This window comes from Lycorma delicatula, chromosome 8 (assembly GCF_047948215.1).
Source record: "Lycorma delicatula isolate Av1 chromosome 8, ASM4794821v1, whole genome shotgun sequence".
Classification (NCBI taxonomy): domain Eukaryota; kingdom Metazoa; phylum Arthropoda; class Insecta; order Hemiptera; family Fulgoridae; genus Lycorma; species Lycorma delicatula.
Genome location: NC_134462.1, coordinates 40497098 through 40518845, shown reverse-complemented (window position 1 = coordinate 40518845; position 21748 = coordinate 40497098). Strand labels below are relative to the sequence as shown.

Sequence of the window (21748 nt, the reverse complement as noted above, 5' to 3'; positions counted from 1 at the left end):
ACCAATTTATATTATATATAATATTATATTATATATAATTAGTATATATAAAATTATATAATTTTTTAAATTACTTCAAAATGTTTTCAATCATCTTTGTAACCATTGGTTTAGTTTATTATTATTAAAGCTTAAAATTATAAATTAATATCAATACTAGGTGTTTTAGACAAAAATGTAGCAAAAATAAAAAAGCTCCAATTATCCATAAATTAATTATTGTAATGGAATTGTAATAAGATTAGATGATTAAAAAAATTTGTATATACATAAAAAATAAAAATAAAACTTTCATTAAATTTTATTTTTCAGATGCATAAAGCCATATTTGGTAATAATAATGCCATCTTTGTTCATTTTGCTGCTCCAGCTATAATTGGATTGTAAGTAAAATAAACAAATTCATTTCTTTAGGAATATAACTGAAAATAAAATGAAAAATTTGTGGGAGATATTTTTTGTTTATTTGTTGTAATGATTGTTTAGGACTAGGTTCATATTACAAAGTGATATGTAACCTGATCACATTCTGATATTCATAAAATTTTAATATAAAACTTTAAGAAAACTAAATATAAAACATATGTTTAAAAAAAAAATTATTTCACAACTAAATATAGTATGACAATTTTGGTGTTTTATGTTTTCATAAACTTCATTGAAGTTTTGTATACTTTCATAAAACGTTTCAATAAAGGTGGTAAGGTAAGTGAGCTAAATATATAACAGAATCAAAAATAATTTTAAAATCAATTTAAAAAATGTTTTGGTTCATAGATTCTTTATGAATGTGTGTATTTAAACTTGATGTAAGAAATAAAACATATGCTCACATTCCAAAAAGTTGTAGGTCATATATGTTAGGCACATTATGTTTTTATGAATTCTTTTACTTAAGTTTTATTAAGATGTAAATTTCTTGGCAATCATACATTTCTTACAAATGTATTTTTTCAGACAGAATTTTTTTGTGTCAATTTTTTTATATAATAAAATAAAAAATGTAACAAAGTAAGTTTTAAAAAAATAAAAATGAGTCTAAAATATAAATGTAATGTTTTAGTTCCTAAATTAAAGCTTAGGAAGTTAAAATTTATTAATATTAATTTGGCACCAATTTTTAAATTTGAATCTACCTCAAAATATTTTTATATATGAAAAAACTTACAACTACTAATTATTTCTGTTTCTATAAATGCAGGTTTGAATTCTATCTACCAATGATGTTTACTGTTGGTGCAATATTAATGGAAAAACGATCAGGTCTTTTAGAAAGAAGTAGAATTGCAGGTAAATAATAATTAATTAAACTTACCATTATAATAATCAAATATTATACATCCAAGGTTAAAATTAAAATTGCTGAACAGTATAAATAACTAATGTAACTTATAGATACAAAGTAGAAGTCGTTTTTAACGACAAAGTCTGCATACTATAGATAGGTTCATAAATGACAAACTATTAAAATGATGATGTAACATTTTTAAAATTGCAAACTGAAGAATAAATTAATTATGTTGCAAATAATTTATAGTTTAATGATGTGCACAACAAAACTCGGAAAACAATTGAAAAAAAAAATGTTACATGACTTGCTTTTTAAGTGAAAAATTGTTTCCAAATTTTTTTTGAAGCCTTATTGATTTGTTTCATTTCTAATGGCTTCATTTTATACCAAATTTAAGTTTGTTAAAATACTTATTAAAGAAGAGGTGAAATATTACATTTGATATTTGTTATGTTAGCCCATTTGACATGTCTTTTTTTTCAAATTCTGTTCATTTTACAAATTTCATATTGTTATGTAGAACTGTTGTTGTGCATATGTTATGTAGAATTGAGTTTTTCTTAATGTATTTCTTATATATAAAATTATTATGGTTTAGTTAATTTAATTTTCCTTTTTTATTGTAGAAGATAACCTGCCATAAACTATTTGCTGTTTTATATAACACATGTTCTTTGTATATACAGCTGAATGTAGACTGGTCTGGTCAATGTAATATTTACTGCATTTGCAATAATTTCAGTCACAGATTAAACACAACTGAATAATTACAAATTGTTTTACTAAATTTTACAAAAAACATACTAGCATTTCAAACAGTCCAGCCATCAGCGTATTGTTATGGAATATTGCTGGTGAAACCCATAATGAGTATCTAAAATTTACCGTTTAAAAAACTTCAACTGTCAATGGTCAGATTGTCTTTCTATTCCTCCTCAAACACATTTCATGAATGCCAACATTCTGACTGGATAACATTACTTTGCCCTTGATTTAAACTTCAAGAAATTTACACCAGAAATATTTGGTGATGATACTTTTTCCTTTTGGGGGGACTTGGCTGCACTATATGGCTAGTTATTAATATTGGTTCAAGAAATTATTTTACACAGCTAATCATTAACATGTGCTCAGCAATGTCATATCTAAACACAAAGTTAACCTTCCAGTCCACTTCAATACTCTGCTTATCTTTCAATTATATGTTTGATATCCAGAACATAGTGGTACATGACTGCAAGCCAAGTATTTTTTTGTTAGGGATTGATTGATTTGTATAATTTTTTTAAGTTGATTAATTCCCTAAATAAACTTAAACATTGTGTGTATGAATACATTATGGAAATATTTTAGTTTTAATAAAAATAGTAATAAATTAATATAATATTTAATTTATAAAATATTTTAGTGTTTATAAAATGCTATTTTAGTGCTGTCCAAAGCCAAATGTGTTGGTAGAGGGTAATACATATTACCTTTCTATCACAGAGGTCAGAGACTTATTCCATGAGCTACTTGATATTTGGTGTAGCTTTGTTCATTCTGGCTCATAGGAAGGTAATTATTAGTATAGTGATTAAATTTGTGGTTCATTATTTCTCTGAATCACCAAGCAAGGATATTCTTTATTTTACAATTTAATAACTGAATAGTAGCTGGTCAGCAGTAGCCGAAGCTGTAATATTAAAATATAACTGATTTTGCCAGATCTCAAACTACTTATCTCCAGTTATTTTATCCTTGATATACTGTTAAGAAAAATATGAGCAAATTATAAATTTTGCCAAATTTTTGTAATAAATCTTTTAATGAACCTGGTCCTTGTGCATTATTTGATAATATTTCAGAAAATGTTGCATGCTATATATAATTAACTGATGCATATTTATTTGTGTAGTGAATGATTTAATTACTTTACTTCTTTTCTGTTTAATAAAAACTGGAAAAATAACATTTTTTATTACTTTACAGGTATAACAGTATATGAATTGATAATTGCTCATGTTTTCGTTGCATCAATTGTTTTGATAATACAGACAATATCAATGATGATAATCTTATTTGTTTTATTTGATAACCCAATGGTAGGAAGTGTGACTCTAATCAGTGGTTTATTAACATTAATTGGAATGAACGGAATGGCATATGGTAAGTAAAAATAATTATTTATTTATACAGTTATTTCTTATTTAAAAAATAAGTTCAAATTTTTAGATATAAAAACAACACAATAATAATAAGTTTAACATAAATAAAACTAAACAAAATGGTAGGTTATACTGTTAGCTACCCAATAAATGATAATTTCTTGTATTAGTATTAATAATATTAAGAATAAATTCACAAATTATATTCATAGGTGATGTAATAATCAAGAATATACAGCAGCATTTGAATTAAAATTTTCAAATTATAATAATCTTTTAATGATACTAATTTATAAATTTAAAAGATATTTATAAAAGAAAGATGTTGGTACAATACTGCTGAACTTCTCCAACATTTCCTTTAACTTAAAATTTACCCCTTCTTCTTCTTAACAATTATCTTAATAAAAATTTTTTAAAAATGACCTAATCCTTCTGACCATAAATATTTTTTATCTACTTGTTTAAACAAAAATATATATAATTACAAATTTTAAGACTTATATATTTAACCAGTAAAAATTTAAATAATTTCAATCTTAAACTAAACTACTTGCCCTAAAATGTTAGAAAATCTTGGTAAAATCACCTAAAATGAAACAACATATCTTTTGATGACCAAGTGACAGGAATACATAGAGCGGCTACTCAAAAGATAAAAATTATCAGGTAAGGTTTTGGATGAAAAAATAAGATGGTGATTATTGCAAACAAGCCTCTATTTAAAGATCAGAATTTGATAGAATTGTATTATGAATTTAATTTCTTTTTTATGTTTTTCAACTTAATATAGTCTATCTACATACTACAGCCATCTATCTATTAACCCTTTCCTCTCTCCCAAAGATCAATTTTGTTTGTACCTCTGGTACTCATAATATGTTTTGGTTTCATTACCTCAAAATTTTCTCTTTACTTTTCTATATCCTATATTTACCATTAAAATCTAGGCATGGAATATCCGTTACCATTAAAAACCGTTAACCATTAAAAAGTTACTATTGAAATATCCGTTAACCATTAAAAAGGCATGAAATCTGAAGCATGTTAAGCAGCTAATATACTGTATATCGGTGGTTATACAAACATTTCTCATATCAGTGTTTACAGAATGAAAAACTAAATATGTTCATGATTCAATCTCAATCATTTTACAATTTACATTAAAAGTAAATCTTATTTAACAAAAAAATTTTATCCCAAATCAATGTAAAGTATAATTTAATAATTTATATTATAATACTAATTGTAATTATTGTTTGAAAATGTTATAGCTGTTTTTAAATCTAAATTATGATAATTTATGGTCCAGTGATTAAATATTACAAATGGTAAATACATTGACAAAACTCATAAATGTAAACTCAACAGTTCCTTTTAAATAAAACAATTTTGTAAATATAAGTTATTGTAATAAATGAATCATTCTAATAAGCTAACAGTAAGGACATACATTGATAGCAAGTATCATACACAAAATAAAAACAAATATTATATTTATTCTATTTATAAGTTATATTAATGTTGAAAGCTTTGGGTTGTAATAATATTCAGTCATTTTTCTTCATTGTTAAGTGTGTTTCTCCACATTATGCTTTTCTTGATTTATAGTCATGCGTATATAGTAAAGATTAAATTTTTAATTGATCCATAGTAGCAAGCAGGATGAATGAACTTAAATCTTTGTGACTTGTAAAAAATTAAGCGAGTTCAGGAGTTAATCAATAATGTGTACAAATTCATGAAAGAAGAAGCAAGTAAATTTGGAAAGTTGGGAAATAATGACAAGCATAGTATTCCAATTCAAAAGCGTGAAGAAAGAACAGTAGCTGCATGTAAAATATCATGATCCCAAGTTCAAAGAGTAACGAAACAGAAAAAGTAGTTATTAAAAAAATTACAAGAAAACCTATCAGAGGCTTCTACTTCTTTCAGTACACCAAGAAAATATAAAATCCGTGACAAACAGGTAACAGGCCTAGATGATTTCAACATATACATAGAAAGACCATAAACAAATTTCATCTCAAAGAAAAACAGTTGCCCATCATTCCAAAATTGTTGGTACGTCTGAAAGATTCAAAAGGATTCTGAGGAAGTAAAAGAAGCCTAAGAAGAGTACTACAACAATTGGGTTTCAAATGGGGGAAAAACTGATAACAATAGGAAACTTGTTATTGAAATTCATGACATTAGGATTAAACGAATACAGTACGTAAATGCAATAAAAAAATTCAGAACCAAAAACAGACCAATTGTATACCTTGATGAAACATGTATTTTGTCATGTCATACTAAAGAAATCATGGAGGAATGCTTCAGGCGGGAGGACTTCTTACTCCAATTTTTAAAGGCAGTAGATTGATTGTTTTAGATTCTGGGGATGAAATGGAATCTATTCTGAACACATTATTAACCTGGAAAGCAAGTGCAACAAATGGTGACTACCATTACTATGAATGTAAATATGAATACTTAAACTGGGCTGAAGAAAAATTAATAAAAAAATCTTCTGAAAATTTCTTAATAATTTTAGACAATGCATCCTATCAGAACATTGCAAGAAAAATGACCCATCCAATTCTAGAAAGCAAGAAATGCAGAACTGGTTACAAAATTATTGCATTCCATTCTCATCTATTATATTGAAACCTTAACTATATGAGATAATTAAAAGGAACAAAAAAAAATACAGTGTTTATGTTTGATGAACTTGTCAAGAAAAACAGATATAAATGTTACGACTACCCTTGTACCAGCCAGACTTAAACGCTACTGAAATGGTTTGGTCTGAAGTAAAACAATTCATTGGAAACCACAATTTTGACTTTAATGATGTTCAATGGATTGCCGAAGATAAATTATCTAAAATAGATGCATCGCATTAGAAACTTTATTGTGAAAAAGTAGAAAAAAATGAAGATGAGGACATTAGAGAGCAGACCGTAATTGACAATACTACAGAAGCTTTCCAAATTTCTTTGGAAGATGATAGTGGTAAAAGTGAGGGCAGTGGAAATTCAGAATTTACTGATTTGGATGATGATGTTCAACCGCTTTACTTTTCTAAAGTGTTGTGTTTATTTTAATTTTTGTAAAGTTCATGCATGTATTATTTAAATTTGTGTAAAATGTGCAGTAGCTTACTGCTTTATTTTTCTTAATATCTATAAACAATTTATATAACTTCACTTAATTACACTTAATTTATTCATCACTGGATCTGTATAATATTAATTGAAAAACAATTAGTGCTAGGATCAGAGGGCTTTTATTGGCGACTGGGATCATCACAAGGCGGGTGTTTTTCCCTTTGGGGGGGGGGGGTCAGGATGTACTTTTTTGTCAAAACTGAAATGTGGACGTTAATGATTTCAGATTCTGTATAGGTTTTACAGTTTGTACGTTTTTTAAAATCAGAACATACCCATTATATAATAATTTTAAAGTATAAATCTTTAAGCCAAACTTTTATAATAGACATTTTTAATACCTTTAAAATGTTTTCAGTTCCAACTTTAGAAATTGCTAAAATGATAACAAAGATAATTGAGAACATTTTTGAAGTAAATTATTTATATTTATTTTACATCTTTGGCTTAGTTTATTGTTACAAAAAATTATAGATTAATATAATTTTATATTATTAGTATCACCAACAATCATGAACAAAAAACACAGCAAATTTCATTAAATTGTCTTATCTGATTGATATCTTCTAAATCTTATGACCCAAACAGTGTGGATCATCTTTTACATTTTCTAAAAATGATGTTCATAAGTACTAGTTTACTCTGGTACTTAGAAAAAATTCTAAAAGCCTAGTTCCTTCATATCTACTTATAATTATATACAAGTTGCTTAATATAACATGGTCATAACAATTTTGCTTATCATTAAGAATATAACCTAAGCAAGTTAACTCTATATAACCATTAACTAATCATTAATTTTATGATTAAATATTTATAATAGAAATATAATGTTTACCTTTAAATTTTGTCGGTGACCATGAGTTAAATATTATATTTCAAGCATAATGGGTTAGTGGTACTTCCATTTCTCCAAAAACATATCTATAAATAAACCACAAAAAAGTAATTAGTCAGTATTAAAAAGTAAACTTGATTTATTCAAGTTTCGAACATTTAAATTAACAGTTTTTTGATACATAAGTTGCAAATCCTTTACACAAAAACACTGTTTATAAAAAAAGATTAAATCATGGTTATACAAATGTGATAATTAAACACTTAACTGTTAAAAGGATCATTTCTGTAAGTGCTTAAAACATTTCCAAGTTATCTTTAAAACCGTAGAATTAGTGTCAAACTTAAATGATCTGTTTTGATTATTTCTAAATTTGAACAAAAACCAGTTCTTGCACTTTTCACCATGTGTAAAATTCTATAAATGTACAGTATAAAGTTCTAAAATTATAGGGTCTGTGGCACTCTCGCTGAACCAAATTTCCGGTATCAAGAAATTTTGACTAAGTTTGATTCCATTAGAATATTCATTTGCTTAATAATGCAATATTCGTAGTATGAATATTCGAGAATGATTTTTGCGAAAAGGTTACTCCATTTTTATACAACATCAACACAAAATTGATTAAAAAGAGGTTTGTTTTCTCTGTGATAAAGTCCTTTTTTTCAAAATAAATGATTCACGAGAACTATTGAAAATAAAGGTCTTTGAAAATTCCGAATGTACAGATGCATCAGCCAATCTGAATGTAGTTAACAATTTGGGACTGTTCTAAGAAATGATTCTGAGTTTCTGATGATTACAGAGCATAAAAACTAAGTGTGCTTAAAAATTGCACTGGACATCTCACACCTATTATTTATAGCATGGAGTGAGAAACAGAATTTTCTAAATACCTATTAAATTATAACACTAAATGGCTGCTTTTTGAATTCAAAGCCAATAAAGAAAGGACTCATTCTAATATAAAATTTGTTGAACTTGCTTACTGCTTCCATTTTATTGAACAACTTGGATAAAGATTATGGACCGTGTATATTAGTTAAAAATAAATAAAATAGTTATTTTAGTTCTGCATAGATTAATGCAATAGAAGTATGTATTAATCTATGCATAGAATTCATATATAAAACAACTAGTGTTCCCCGCTGTGGCCTGCAATATTTTTTTAATTGCAAACTTATTTATTTTACATATAAGTGCTAGCATCATTTATCATGGCTTCGCCTGTGCTATAAGGTTACTTGCATTTCCTGTCATGGTCAGGGGAATTTAGCAGGTCTCATTTAGCCAGGGGTCTCTGCCCCCTGGACCCCTCGATGTTCATTAAACTTATGCTGATGAGGGTAACAATGATAAATAAAGATTAAAACTTGTTTAATTTATTTAAAAAAATATCAGCGTATTGTAATTTCTTCTTCAGAGCAACAGTTTGGTCAGTACAAGATCCAAAACTTTGAGTGATCTAAAGAATTAAAGTTTCAAAATAGTCTGCTTCCATCTTGAAAATATTACTTATTGCTGGTTATCCTCCCTTTATATGGGTAAAATGTACTATGCCTGGTTCTTAGTGTTACTTGACAAACACTAGTTAGTAGATGACTGTACTTTTTCTCATTTTTTTAATTTTATATTTTTTACTCAAATTAACTGGAGGCAACTGCAGCCAATCATGTCACACATACAGTAACAGTGGCTGTGTTGGTTGGGCTGCCACACCATACACTGTCACATCCCTTAAAAAACTGAAATAAAAAAAAAAAACTAAAAATGGTTTTTAGATATTAGTTTGTAATCATTGTTCTACATTTTTTAAATGATGTTTTTTCACCTCTATCAAGGTCAAAACTCTAGAAATTGGTTTTTAAATATTCACGTGAAGCTTACACACCAAAAATCAAGTTGATATCTTCATTTGTTACAGAGAAATTAAAAAAAAAAAATAGTAAATTTCATTGTTACTCCATTTTAACCTGTTCAACTCGAAATTTAAAAAATCCTTTTTTACTGTGTACTTTCACCAAATTACAAATGTTAATTAATTTATCTTCACTAGTCTTTGCTGGGCATTGATGAATCAGTCAGTCAGTCAGGACAAGTTGCTTTATAGGTACAGATATATGAACATTATTCTGAATTTTGTAGTGTGATTGTAACAGAAGTCATTGACTAACAGTTTTTTGAATCTGGGAAGAGGTACATTAGAAAATAAGTCAAAAATATTTTATGTATATATATATATATATACACAACACCCATACACACAATTCAAAAGTACGTAATTATTACTTTAACAACATCATATTTCTTTGAAATATTTTAGATCTATAATTGCCATATAATATATTGTATTTAAGAGATTACTACCATTATAGGAAGTACTACCTTTACATTTGTTTTGTTTCAGTATAAAAGTTTTATTATAATCTGAATTAAATTACAAATATTATAAGCATTCTTTACTAATTTCAGAACATTTTTATTTTTTAACAAAATATTGTTAAAATAACAAATATTATTACATTAAGTAATAATGTTTAAGTTCACTTCTAGCTAACTAATTTCACTACTGTACAAATCATAAATTAAAAGAAAATAAATAAATAAATAACCAAAAACTTCTTTTAATAAAGTTAATGCTATTGTTTATAAAATATCAATTTATATTATTATAGTTATATACATGAAAATGAATTAGTTTGATAATAAAATTCAAGGAAATGATGACCATTTAACAACTGAAAAGTTGTTATTCATTTGAATTAATCTATTTATCAGTTCAGTTGTGAATTACAATAATTATGTTAAAACAGCTTGTATATAATTATGAAAAAGCTGTTTTCACTTCTTTAAGTTCTCTACACATACAATGGTGCTAGTATTATAGTACAAAGTGAAATTTCTGGGTGTTTTATTAGATGACAAGATCTTAAGAGATGATCAAATTGATTTAATTTGTAACTAAATTAAACAGTACTGTTTTGTTCTTAAGTGCTTTAGTAAAATACTAAACATGTCATCATTATTAAATATTTTTCTTCTTGTTGTAGTAATCAATCCTAAATTGGTTTTCAGTAATCTTCCTTCTCCAGGCAGTTTTATCTTGTGCTAATCTCTTAGATTGCACGTACATTTTACACCCAACATCCTGTACAATTTGTTCAATATACTCTAGTCTTGGTTTTCCTCTTGCATTGCTTCCTTCAACTGAGCCCTGTACTATGTGATGTGTAACAAACTGTTATGACATAATACATGTCCTATCCACATGTCTCACCATGTCTTTAATAAGTTCTGTAAATATTGCACCTCATCATTTCTTTGTTACACATCTTTAGTGATTATTTTTTCTTTCCATGTAATCTTCAACATCCATCGTAAGCACCATAGCTCAAATGCATCTGTTCTCCTTTTTCCTTTTGCCACTATGGTTGGTCCATACTTCACTGCCATATAGGAAAACACTCCATATGAATGTCTTCATCAAATGCTTTCTCAATTTTTTGTTTATATTGTTTGAGAGAAATATCTAAATCTTCTTATTGAATGCTAATTTTGCCTGTTTTATTTTGCCAACAATGTCATCAAGCTCCGCCCATCTGACATAACTCTGCTTCCAAGATAGGTAAAGTCCTTTACACACTAATTTATGTCTGTTTATTTCTATATCAGCTTTCGTTAATGGGCCTGCTCACTGCTATTCTTTATTATAAATATATTCTCGTATAAAATATGTCATCTCTTGGGGCTCCCTTAAAAATCTGAATTTGTTAAAAATATTTAAATGGGCTATCAGATCACTATCTGATGTCCATAAGCATGAACACTATAAAAATACATTTAAAAAAAATAAATATCATAACTCCTTGTATATCATATAAATACATAAAATAAAAGTTTTGGATACAAATTGTAGAGCTTAAAGTTTTTTTTCTACCTAGATATGAGACATTCATAAAGCATATGTTATTCTTATTTATTTTATCATAAGTAGGTAATGAATTAAAAACTTAGCCTGAATTTTTAGTTTTTGTTTTATATGAGGGTTTCATTACCACATTTATTTTTTATAATGATGATGTTGTATATCTATTTTTATTAATTATTCATTTTCTTTCATATATCTTAGTGCGTTTTATATCAGAATAGGTTTCTTATAAAAATTCTTTACTTTCATTCTAACTGTACATTTCCATTTTGTGTCTGATGCAAAATTAAAATATAAATTTTGATTATCTTTGCTGTACTTAACTCTGCCTACTTGCATAGTGGAGGGCAACTTCTCTGCCTTTCATATAGTATGTTCTAAGTTCAAATCTTGGTTAGGCTTAGCATATTTCATGCATAAGAAAATTTATCTCTCGTTGCTATCAAGTAGTTCATGTTTTTTTATGTGTCAGCCTGTCATAACGTGAGAAAAATAAATAAATGAATGACTAGTAAATTTGTAGTGAATTCTAAGTGAAATCATTTAAATCAAAACTAGTCAAAATGTATTCATGAGGAGCTCCCAACCATTATCGATCGATAAATTATTTTCTAAGTAATAAAATTATCTGAAATGTATATTATTGTTTTAACAAAGGATTTTTTGTTGTTTTAATTTTCTGATTTAAGTAATTTTTATCTACTTGGTTGCTAATGTCCTCAATTTTTTTATATTTTACAGTCAAAAGATTGAATTAATTCATTCCTTAAATATTTTTAAATTGATTAACATTTAATTTTTACTAAGAAAAATATTTATTGGACAACAGCAACAAATTCAGCTAGGTTTTTATGTGAACATATCTCAGTTACACGTATTTAGGTTCAATTCTATTCATGGATCACCATTTTTCATAAATCAGTTTATTTATCATAAAATTTTTAATTAAAATACATGTAAATGCATTTTCAGAAGCACTTTATATTGATAAAAATTATAATTTTAAATTAATGAAACTTGTTTTTCGATTTCATAAATGGATTATAATAATTTGAAAATTTTCAAGTGTTTTGTCCGCTTTTTAATGAAAATAAGTATGATTTCTTGATATTAATTAATTTTTTATTCTTTTAAGAAATTATTATCATATTAATATGTTTGTTTTAGGTTTAATGTGTGCTGTAATATGTGATTCTGATATGGCTGCTACATTAATGGGTCTTGGAAGTTTTTTTCCATTGGTATTATTGAGTGGTAAGTATCCATTCAATTATTTTAAAAACCAAATATAAATTAATATTTTTTTTTTTTACTCACTCCATCAGTAAAAGACTATGATTTTTTTCAATTAGATAATTATTAGAAAAAAAACATAAATATTAGAAAATTGTAACTTTATTTGAAATTAAATTGAAAATATAAGAAGTAAATTAGACAAGCAATGACAGATTATGTGCAGAAAATAAGAAATCCAATATCAAATATATGTTTTTTTATCAAATACAAGTTTGAAATAAAAAAAAGAAATTTCTACACAAGATGTAGAAATTAAGGCTGCAATTAAAGAAGACTAATGAAGTCAGAATGACAATGAACTACTTTTGATTGTAAAGATTTTAATTAAGATTTTTACTTCAAATTTTTCTCCTTTCCGCCGTTACAAATGCGTTTATTGTAAAAAAGTATCTTAAAACCACTAGAATGGATGATTTTATCTAAAATATAATCTAATACAAAACTAATAAATTTAATTGAATGTAGTTTATAAATTACAAAAATGATTATGAGCTATTAAACCCACATATTCTTAAAATATTGTGTAGGTTTACTCAATTTCAACATCAAAAAACTCTGTTATTAAAAGGAATAAACTAAAGGTAATCAGATAGATCAAAAATAGTTTAATACATTGCCAGTATATAAAGCACCACTCAAATATAATACTGCTTAATTAAATGAAATAATATTACCATCTTGAGTGATAAATAAAATTAACCATAAATGAAATTGCGGCTTTAAGTCAACGGAACCGAAATTAACATATGCAAGCAAGTTCCTGAAAAGGTTAAGAAACAAGGGTCACTTTATTAGGTTGTAGAGAGAAGTGCTGATGGAAAAAGCTGATGACTGAAATCTTTAATATTGGTATATTAGCATCACCACAATTTCAAAAAAATATGTTTATGACTTTTTGTAAATTTAGTCTCATGGCCCATTTACCAATGATGAAAATACCCACTAAAATTTTTAAATAACTTAAAATAGAAATTGAAAAAAGACTTTCAATTTTTGTTTAAATTTGGGAGCTCTCCCATCAGGGGAGTATATTAAGCTCCCCTGATACTGATACTGACTTTATTGTTTAACAAAATACATTTTGAGCAATAAAAATTTGAAACTTGAAAAAAAACACTTTTTTTAAGTCAATTTCCCTTGAATATCGAAGTCCATACTCAAGGAAGCATTAGGGTAAAATTAATTTTTAAGAAAATAATCCGAGTAGTGATAAATTAAAAAACAGGATTTTTTAAATTGTTTAAAAATATATATATGTTTTGAGACAATAATTTTAAATAAAAGAGTTTTAACTTTCTAGAAAAGGGGTGAACATTTTTTGCTAATTCTTTTTTTAAGAAATACTAAATATTAAGGACTAACATTAGAATTTTTACATTTCAAATGTAACTGGTAACTTTGAGATGGATTTAAATTTGAAATAAATTTGAAAAAAATTTAATTAAAAAAAATATTTTTTGTTATCACAGATCATTGGAGGGGAATGGGCCAAAAGACTTTATAGTTATTTGAAGGCTTATTGAGGTAGAAAGTTTAGATGCAAAAACTTATTTTCAGAAGCAAGGTATAGTTAAAAAAAAGAAAAGCATTAAAGTCACTCTTTTGGGAAGGTGGTGAATATTAAATAAAAGTTTTTGGTAATTTGTGATCTTAATAAAAAAAAAATTAAATTTTTGTAAGAAAAATTTCTTGTTAAAGGTCCAAAGTTGCATACTGACATACGCACAAGACTGACAAGAATTTTTTTTTTGGACTGGAAACCTTGGAATACAATTTTTTTTTGTAGATTATTTGCAATTATTTATTTGTTAAGTATATATTTTTTTAATGTCTCCTTAAAACATAAAACGGAAAGAACCAATTTTTTTCTATTTTCTTTTTTAACCTAATCTATATACCTTCCCGTTATAGCTAAAGCTGCTTTCATGGTATCGCTGTAGTTGGTAAAGTAAAAATGTAAAACTGGGTATAGATTATGAAATAGATCATTGAGAATGTAGCAAGTATTTTAAGATTAAAATATTAACGTAGATTTGAGAGGAATGAAAAATTTCATTAAACTAACAACAACTGACTACAAAAACTTTGACTATAATGAATAATTCAATGATTATTTTTATAATAAAATCAATTAAATTTAACATAATTGTAGTATTTAATTTAATAACTATTTAAGAAGCTTTCATTGCATAAAAAAACAATCATATTTTTGAAAGATAAAGTATTTTAAATTTTAGCAAATCATGGTTAAGAATAATAATAAACAAATGAGTAATAGCTATAATGAAAAAAAAAAATCCCTTTCGACACGCTGGAAGGCGGAGGTAGATTTCTCAGGTGCTTAGTAACAGATAAAAAAGATTTCCACATTAAGAAAAACTTCAATTTACTCAATACAACAAAAGTTTCACATGTTTAACATACAATAAACCCCATCTTCTTATAATTCCAGCAACATTTCAGTCTTCCCTTGCTGTAAGGGTTGATCATATCAAAAATTGTTTAAGACAAAAGTTTTAGGTAATGATTAGAAGACTAAAGACCACTTTAAATCAATTCTATACTGTGCCTATTAAGGGAGGTATAATTTTTTCGTTTTTAAAATCCCATGTTTTTGGTTGGTGATATCAAAAAACTTTACTTAGATAAGTTTTAGGTCTACTAAAACATAGGTTTTATTTTACTTAATAAGACAGTTATAACAATTGTTTGTTTTTTTTTTGAAAAAGCACCCCATTTTCACCCCCATAGTCCGATTTTGGCCGTTAATGAACTCGACTGAGATATTGAGATGAGCTATTTTTAAGGAACAATTTGAAAGTGATTGGAGTAAAATTACGGTAGTTATTGTGTCCACAAGAAAGTGAAATGTGTATATGTTTATATATAAACTTTTGCGCTGACGATTGTTTTGGGGTCTGAGAGATGTGAAAGGCGGAGATATGTCAAAATTTTCCAGTAGTTGAATCATGGTATTCATTACAATAGGTAGCTTTCTTATGAAATCAACCTAAAAAAGAACAACATCTAAAAAGATCCATGGCAATCTAGAAAATGGAAGGAGATTTCTAAATAATATAAGGACAAGGTAGTGTATCAGTTAATGATTGGCTTATCTTTCCATGTTAACGGTCAACATAATATGTCTCTAGTGGTACTTATTAAAATTTAGCAGTCATTCTTCAGTTCTGTTGCTCAGTACGAAAGTTTGTTGTTGGGTTTTAATTACCACAAATCTTATCTGGTAAACCAAGAGTAAAACAGTTATAAGTTTATTCTGTCTTTATAAACAGGGACAGCTATCTTCAAGTACTTGTTTTATAAAGATCCACCAGACATCCTAAAGACTTAAAAATTATAAGACAAATCGCTCATTCACATTTAGAACAATTAAAAGTTCTATAGATTTAAATTACATTAAATTAGAAAAAAACATTTTTTTTTTAATGATAATATAAAAAGAGGTGTTATGTTGAATTATATTTCTAGGTATAAATAAGATAAGAATATAATAAATAAAGCCAAAACAAAATAAGGTTGGGGTAAATTAATTCTGTAGTGTAAAATTTTAATTGGTAAGCTCTATTATTGATTAGTAATAAGATTCAATTCCATAATATATGTGAAAAATTAAGAATTTAAATTGACAAAACCACTTATTGTTGTGTCATAAACCAGCTTTTAATGAAAGATAAATTTTGATATTGAGCAAAAAGAATGTTCATTTTGGTCAAGATGAATATTAGGAATGCTCAGTACCGGTACAAAACATATCTGATCTTAGAGAATCAATTATTTAAATTTTTAAGATAAGTTAAAGTTATGAAGATAAAAGGAAGTGGCCTAAACCTAACTGTTACTCTAGAAAATCCCTTTATTGGTATATAGGCTTTAAGTAGTAGCTGATTCAGCAGTGAATAGATCAATATTTGGATGGCTGATCCAACATATCATAGATGTTCTATAAAAATAAACTGATTATTACTAGCATAAAATGACAATTATGTTGATTATAAGAACCATTGATCTCTGTAGCAGAATGGTAGCTTCTTTGTCTTTCATCAAGGGGGTTCTGGGTTCAAGTCCATGTCAAGCATGAAACTTTTCACATGTTAGAAAATTCATTATCATCCATGAGCAACTGTTATTAGCTATCAGCCTCTTTTAATTGTATAAAAAAATAAATTATTACGGTAAAATATAAAAAAAAGTGATACAATTATGTTTATTTTTAATTTATTTTTTTCTAGGAATGGTTTGGCCAATGGAAGGTATGCACTATTTATTACAAGGTGTAGGATGGCTTTTACCATTAACACTTTCAACTGAATCATTCAGAGCAATATCAGCTAGAAATTGGCCCATAACACATCCATCTGTATATAAAGGATTTGCATCGCAAGTATTTTGGATCGGTTATTTTCTAGTAGCAACAGTTATTATTGTAAAATTGAAGAAAGGTATAAGAGGAGCATAGTTTAAACAAAAATGTTGTTGTTGTTGTTTTTTGTTACCTCAAAATTAAAAAAATTGCTCATAAATATGATAAAATATACATGTTTAGCAATAAACTGTGACTAGTATATTTATCTAATATTAAATTTTTTTAAAAATAAAATTTAATGTAAAAAAATTTCTTAATAAAATTATTAACCTGTACATAAATTTATATTTTCTAATACAATCTTTTAAAATATTTATACATATACTACATATACACTGTTTTAAAATACATATTTATATTTTTGTTAATGAGCGACTTACTAGTACAGTGATTGGCATTGGAGGTTATTATACTAAGATACTGGATAATTTTAATTAATAGAAATTGCAATCAGTCATAAAAACCAGATAACAGAAGGTTACATTTTATCTGTGTTAAGTGTTACCAGACATTAAGACACAGTAGAAAATGATCTCAATAAATTACTAACTAGTAGTTTCAGATTATTCAACCAAGGCAGATGGACATAACTTTAAAAAATTAATTATATGTTTCTTTTGAAGTTAAAAAGTTACCAATCAGGCCAGATTTCATTACATTGCAATGTAAAATTGTTTTATTGTATAAAAATAGGGATAAAATATGCTGTGAGAAAAAAGTAATAACCACAACAGTAATAATGAGGTTAACTATTTAAGTGAAAATGATGCTAATTATTTAGAATATATCTGATGTATGTTTTTTTTTTTTTTATTATTTATAACAATCACCAAACTTTTGTTCTGTATTTTATAATTCCTAAAACATTATAGTTTTAGTGATTAAATGATTGATTTGATTCAATGTGTTAAATGTAATTTTAAATTACTATAAGGTATAAAATCAAAACTTTGAAGTATTCAGTTTGTTTGGAAAGTTATTGGAAAAGATAATATATTTTTAAAATACTATAATTCTATCTGTCTGCATTTTTTGTTTATTTTTTTACACATACATTGCTACAAAAACCTCATGAGAGACCAGCTGATGTATTTTTCAGTAATATTTGTATTTTATGAACCAGGAGGCCCACATTTAACTGATAGGCATGTCACATTTTCAATTGTGCAGCCACAAGACGTAAAGACGTAAAGTAGACGTATTGCAGATACAATCCAGATAAATTTTTCTTTCTTCCCAAACCAAACACGCCAAAGATTTGTTAGTTTTATAACCTCTGACAGATCTTTGGAATCAGATCTACATCCATAAAACCAAATTTAGGAAAGATGAGATCAAGGTTAAGGATAGGCTAGGTGGTGGATGGTGAAAAAGGAAAATTTACCCTCAAGGAACCTCAGAATGAGATGACAATTTCTGCAAGAGAAAATACAAGGTTTACATAGCTAGGCAATGAGTGACAATCACCCACAATCCCTTGAAAGTTCTCTACTTTTTACCTGCAAGGAGTAGGATATTACTGATTAACAATTTTGTGTTGACTAACTTAAAATACACTGTAACAAAAAATGCTTTTCCTATAAAAATTAATTCACAGCCGGAACTGGTTCTTTAAGGAACAAATTTGCTTATTCTCAAGTTATATTGCTTATGGAATTATCCAACTTAATAAGGAACACTTCAGCCAGATCCAGCTATAACAAATATTTTTCAGTAATAAGTATTGTACTAGTCTATGTAAGTAATATGTACTTTCTCCCTAATAACTACGTATCCTGTTTAAAGAGAAACATATTTCTTTCAGCAATTTTTCTGTTCTGCCACACTGCTGTTCATCATACAGTGGTGGCTCTACATGCTTCTTAATATTTTTCTAGCTTCTGCATTTTCATTGTTACAATCTTTGTCCTGCTAAGATACCATTCATCTTAGGTATCTTCTATATCTATATTTTTCTTCCTTCCACTATTTCCACTGTAAGATCCATAGAAGGCATTCTTTTCTTTTCTTTCTCTATCAGCATCCTACCAAATTGGTTAAACTATTTTTTACAATATTATATATTTCTATCTGATAATTAACTTTATTGTTTTTAATTCAAACAATTCTATCCCAACCCCTTTTCCAAAAATCAATCCAGTCAGTTTTTTACAGAATTAGTGAACAGGACCAAGCTTTTAATGAAAAAGTAGTTGTAGGAATAGAATAAAATCTTCTAACAGCTGTTACTATAACAGTATGTTACTGTAACATTTATTGTCATCAATTCTAGTATATTTTTTTAATTTTTATTTCTGAATAAACATTTATAACTTCTAACCAATATGATGATACGTGTGATGACATTGTAAGTTCCAGGTCTTATATCATCTCATATAATTGGTTTAAACCATCATATGCTATTACATGAGACAGTAGTGTTAATTGAATTTTACAAGTTCAAATTTACAAGTAGAAACTGTAATGCGCTTACTTATTTCAATTTAATGCAGTAATAATTTCAAGAACTCTCCATATAAACTGTATAGCTATATGTATACTGAATAATTGTTTATTAAACATTTTTTATGTTATATTATTATTACTATTATTTTTTTAAGAATATTTTATTTATAAATGAGAAATTTGAGTGTATATTCATATGAAACTTTGTATTACATGTTTTGTTAATTAATTATGCAGAATACGTTTGTTAATATGGTGAATTTCATGTAATATAAAATTACTTTTGGTCACATGACAAATTAGTCATGTGAATTAGAGCAGTTTCTATAGATAATAATGGGTAGTATACAGTGCAATCTAATTATTTTGAGGCAATATTGATAAGAACATTTATCATAAAAAAAATGTGATCACCATATATATATACTTTGTGCCATAAATATAATGATTGTAGACAACCTGATATGATATAAGTCACCAGTCAGTTCCAGAAAACAATACAGTCATTGTCAAGAATTACATGTTTTCCTTTCACCATCACATATTTCATACTACTTTATTTTTGAACATGCTTTAGATGTTTCTTACCATCAAACTGATTCCGCTCTTAAAGACTAATCAATTTACTATATTCTGATATTCTTAATTCTCTATAAATCTACTAACATCAAAGGGGAAAATTTGAAAGAAACTAAAGATTTAATTTTTAGTTTTGACTCTATTACTTTTTTTGCACAATCTTTTATACTTAAATAATTTAAACTATTTTAATCATACATCAACAATATTTCAGTGTTTCCTACAGACTGTGTAGACCTGAAAACAAACTAAAGATATTAAAATTGTCCTTCTAATAGTTAAAATATAACTTTAGATGAATACTAAAGCTATATAAAATTATTAAAAATATTTATTTTAAGTATTTATTTTTTAGTATTCTTTCTTGAAAAAATTTCATACATAAGAAATGGAAATGTTGAGAAACTTGAAAGTACTCTATTATTAAGACTGTACTGTACACACCTTTATTGTATTTTTCACAGTCACAGATGTTTGTTGTATAGTATAAAAATACAAATAGATTTACATATACATAGGAGTACAGCTGTCATATTTACGTAATGAAATATAATGTAAACAACAATTGATCATAGTAATCCATTTCTTATTACTTTCATATACATAACCACAAAAGAATTACTTAAAAAAGAATTACTATTAAAATGAATAAAAATTCTGTTTATTTTAACTTACTAACATATGTTTTAAGTTGGTTATCTGTCTATTTGTGTGTGTGTGTGTGTGTGTGTGTGTGTGTGTGTGTGTGTGTGTGTGTGTGTGTGTGTGTGTGTGTGTGTGTGTGTGTGTGTGTGTGTGTGTGTGTGTGTGTGTGTGTGTGTGTGTGTGTGTGTGTGTGTGTGTGTGTGTGTGTTTGTATATAAATGAAATTACAAGATTGTGAAAATAATAGATATAATATTAATTATAAGGAAGAAGAACATGAAGAAAAACAATTAAATGAATGTAAAATAGTTAACGTAAAATATTTATTGATATATATTATAAACATTTTTATACAAATAAAAAGTAACTAAATTACATCCAAATATATTACATATATTTTCTTAATTTCATACAATTACCAAGTACTCCTATGTACAAAATAAAGTCTATTTTCAAACAGTACACACACGCACGCATGAACGTGCACACTATGTAGAATCCATAAATTACAATCTATTAGAAAATGAAATAGAAGAAAAAGTAAAAAAGGCAATTTAGTAGAAAAGGCACTTTCAAGAATGTTTCATCTTTAGTAGTTCTCCCTTTGTTTTTTAAAGACAACATATTCTGTTGTCATAAGCAAAAAAGACCAAGAGTGTACAAGTGTGTCAGGCACTATATCTGAAATAGTGGTTGTAGATGACCTGATATGAGATAGAAGTTGTCCTAACTTGATTTTATCCTAAAGAATGAAAAGTTTACCATACCAGGCTTATTAGAGAAAATAAGGAATATAATGGCTTACCATTACCACTCAGAGAAATATACTGATGAAAATCAGCAATTTAAGTGCAAAATCAAGTTGAATCAGGTCTTTTAAGTGTGATACATAATAACTTTAATCTCTGCTCTGTTTATGATCAATTGTATGGTAAAATTCAATCAATATTTTCCGAAAGTGATTTCCAAGAATAAATTTATTAAAGATTGCTTTGATCTCTGTCATCTTTTTCTTATGACACTTCTTTATATATATTATATAT

General features: G+C 26.6%; 1 protein-coding gene across 3 annotated transcripts in view; it reads left to right on the top strand.

The window, feature by feature from the left end:
- LOC142328627 (ABC transporter G family member 23-like) overlaps window positions 1–21099 on the top strand; it is a 153096-nt gene extending 131997 nt beyond the window's left edge. For all 3 annotated transcript variants that reach the window (XM_075372469.1, XM_075372470.1, XM_075372471.1), the window contains 5 exons: window positions 313–383; window positions 1202–1290; window positions 3263–3439; window positions 12524–12610; window positions 16903–21099. In XM_075372469.1, coding sequence (XP_075228584.1) covers window positions 313–383; window positions 1202–1290; window positions 3263–3439; window positions 12524–12610; window positions 16903–17129 — 651 coding nt within the window. In that variant the 3' untranslated portion in view covers window positions 17130–21099. The remainder of the gene's footprint in view (window positions 1–312; window positions 384–1201; window positions 1291–3262; window positions 3440–12523; window positions 12611–16902) is intronic.
- The last annotated feature ends 649 nt before the right edge of the window (window positions 21100–21748 follow it).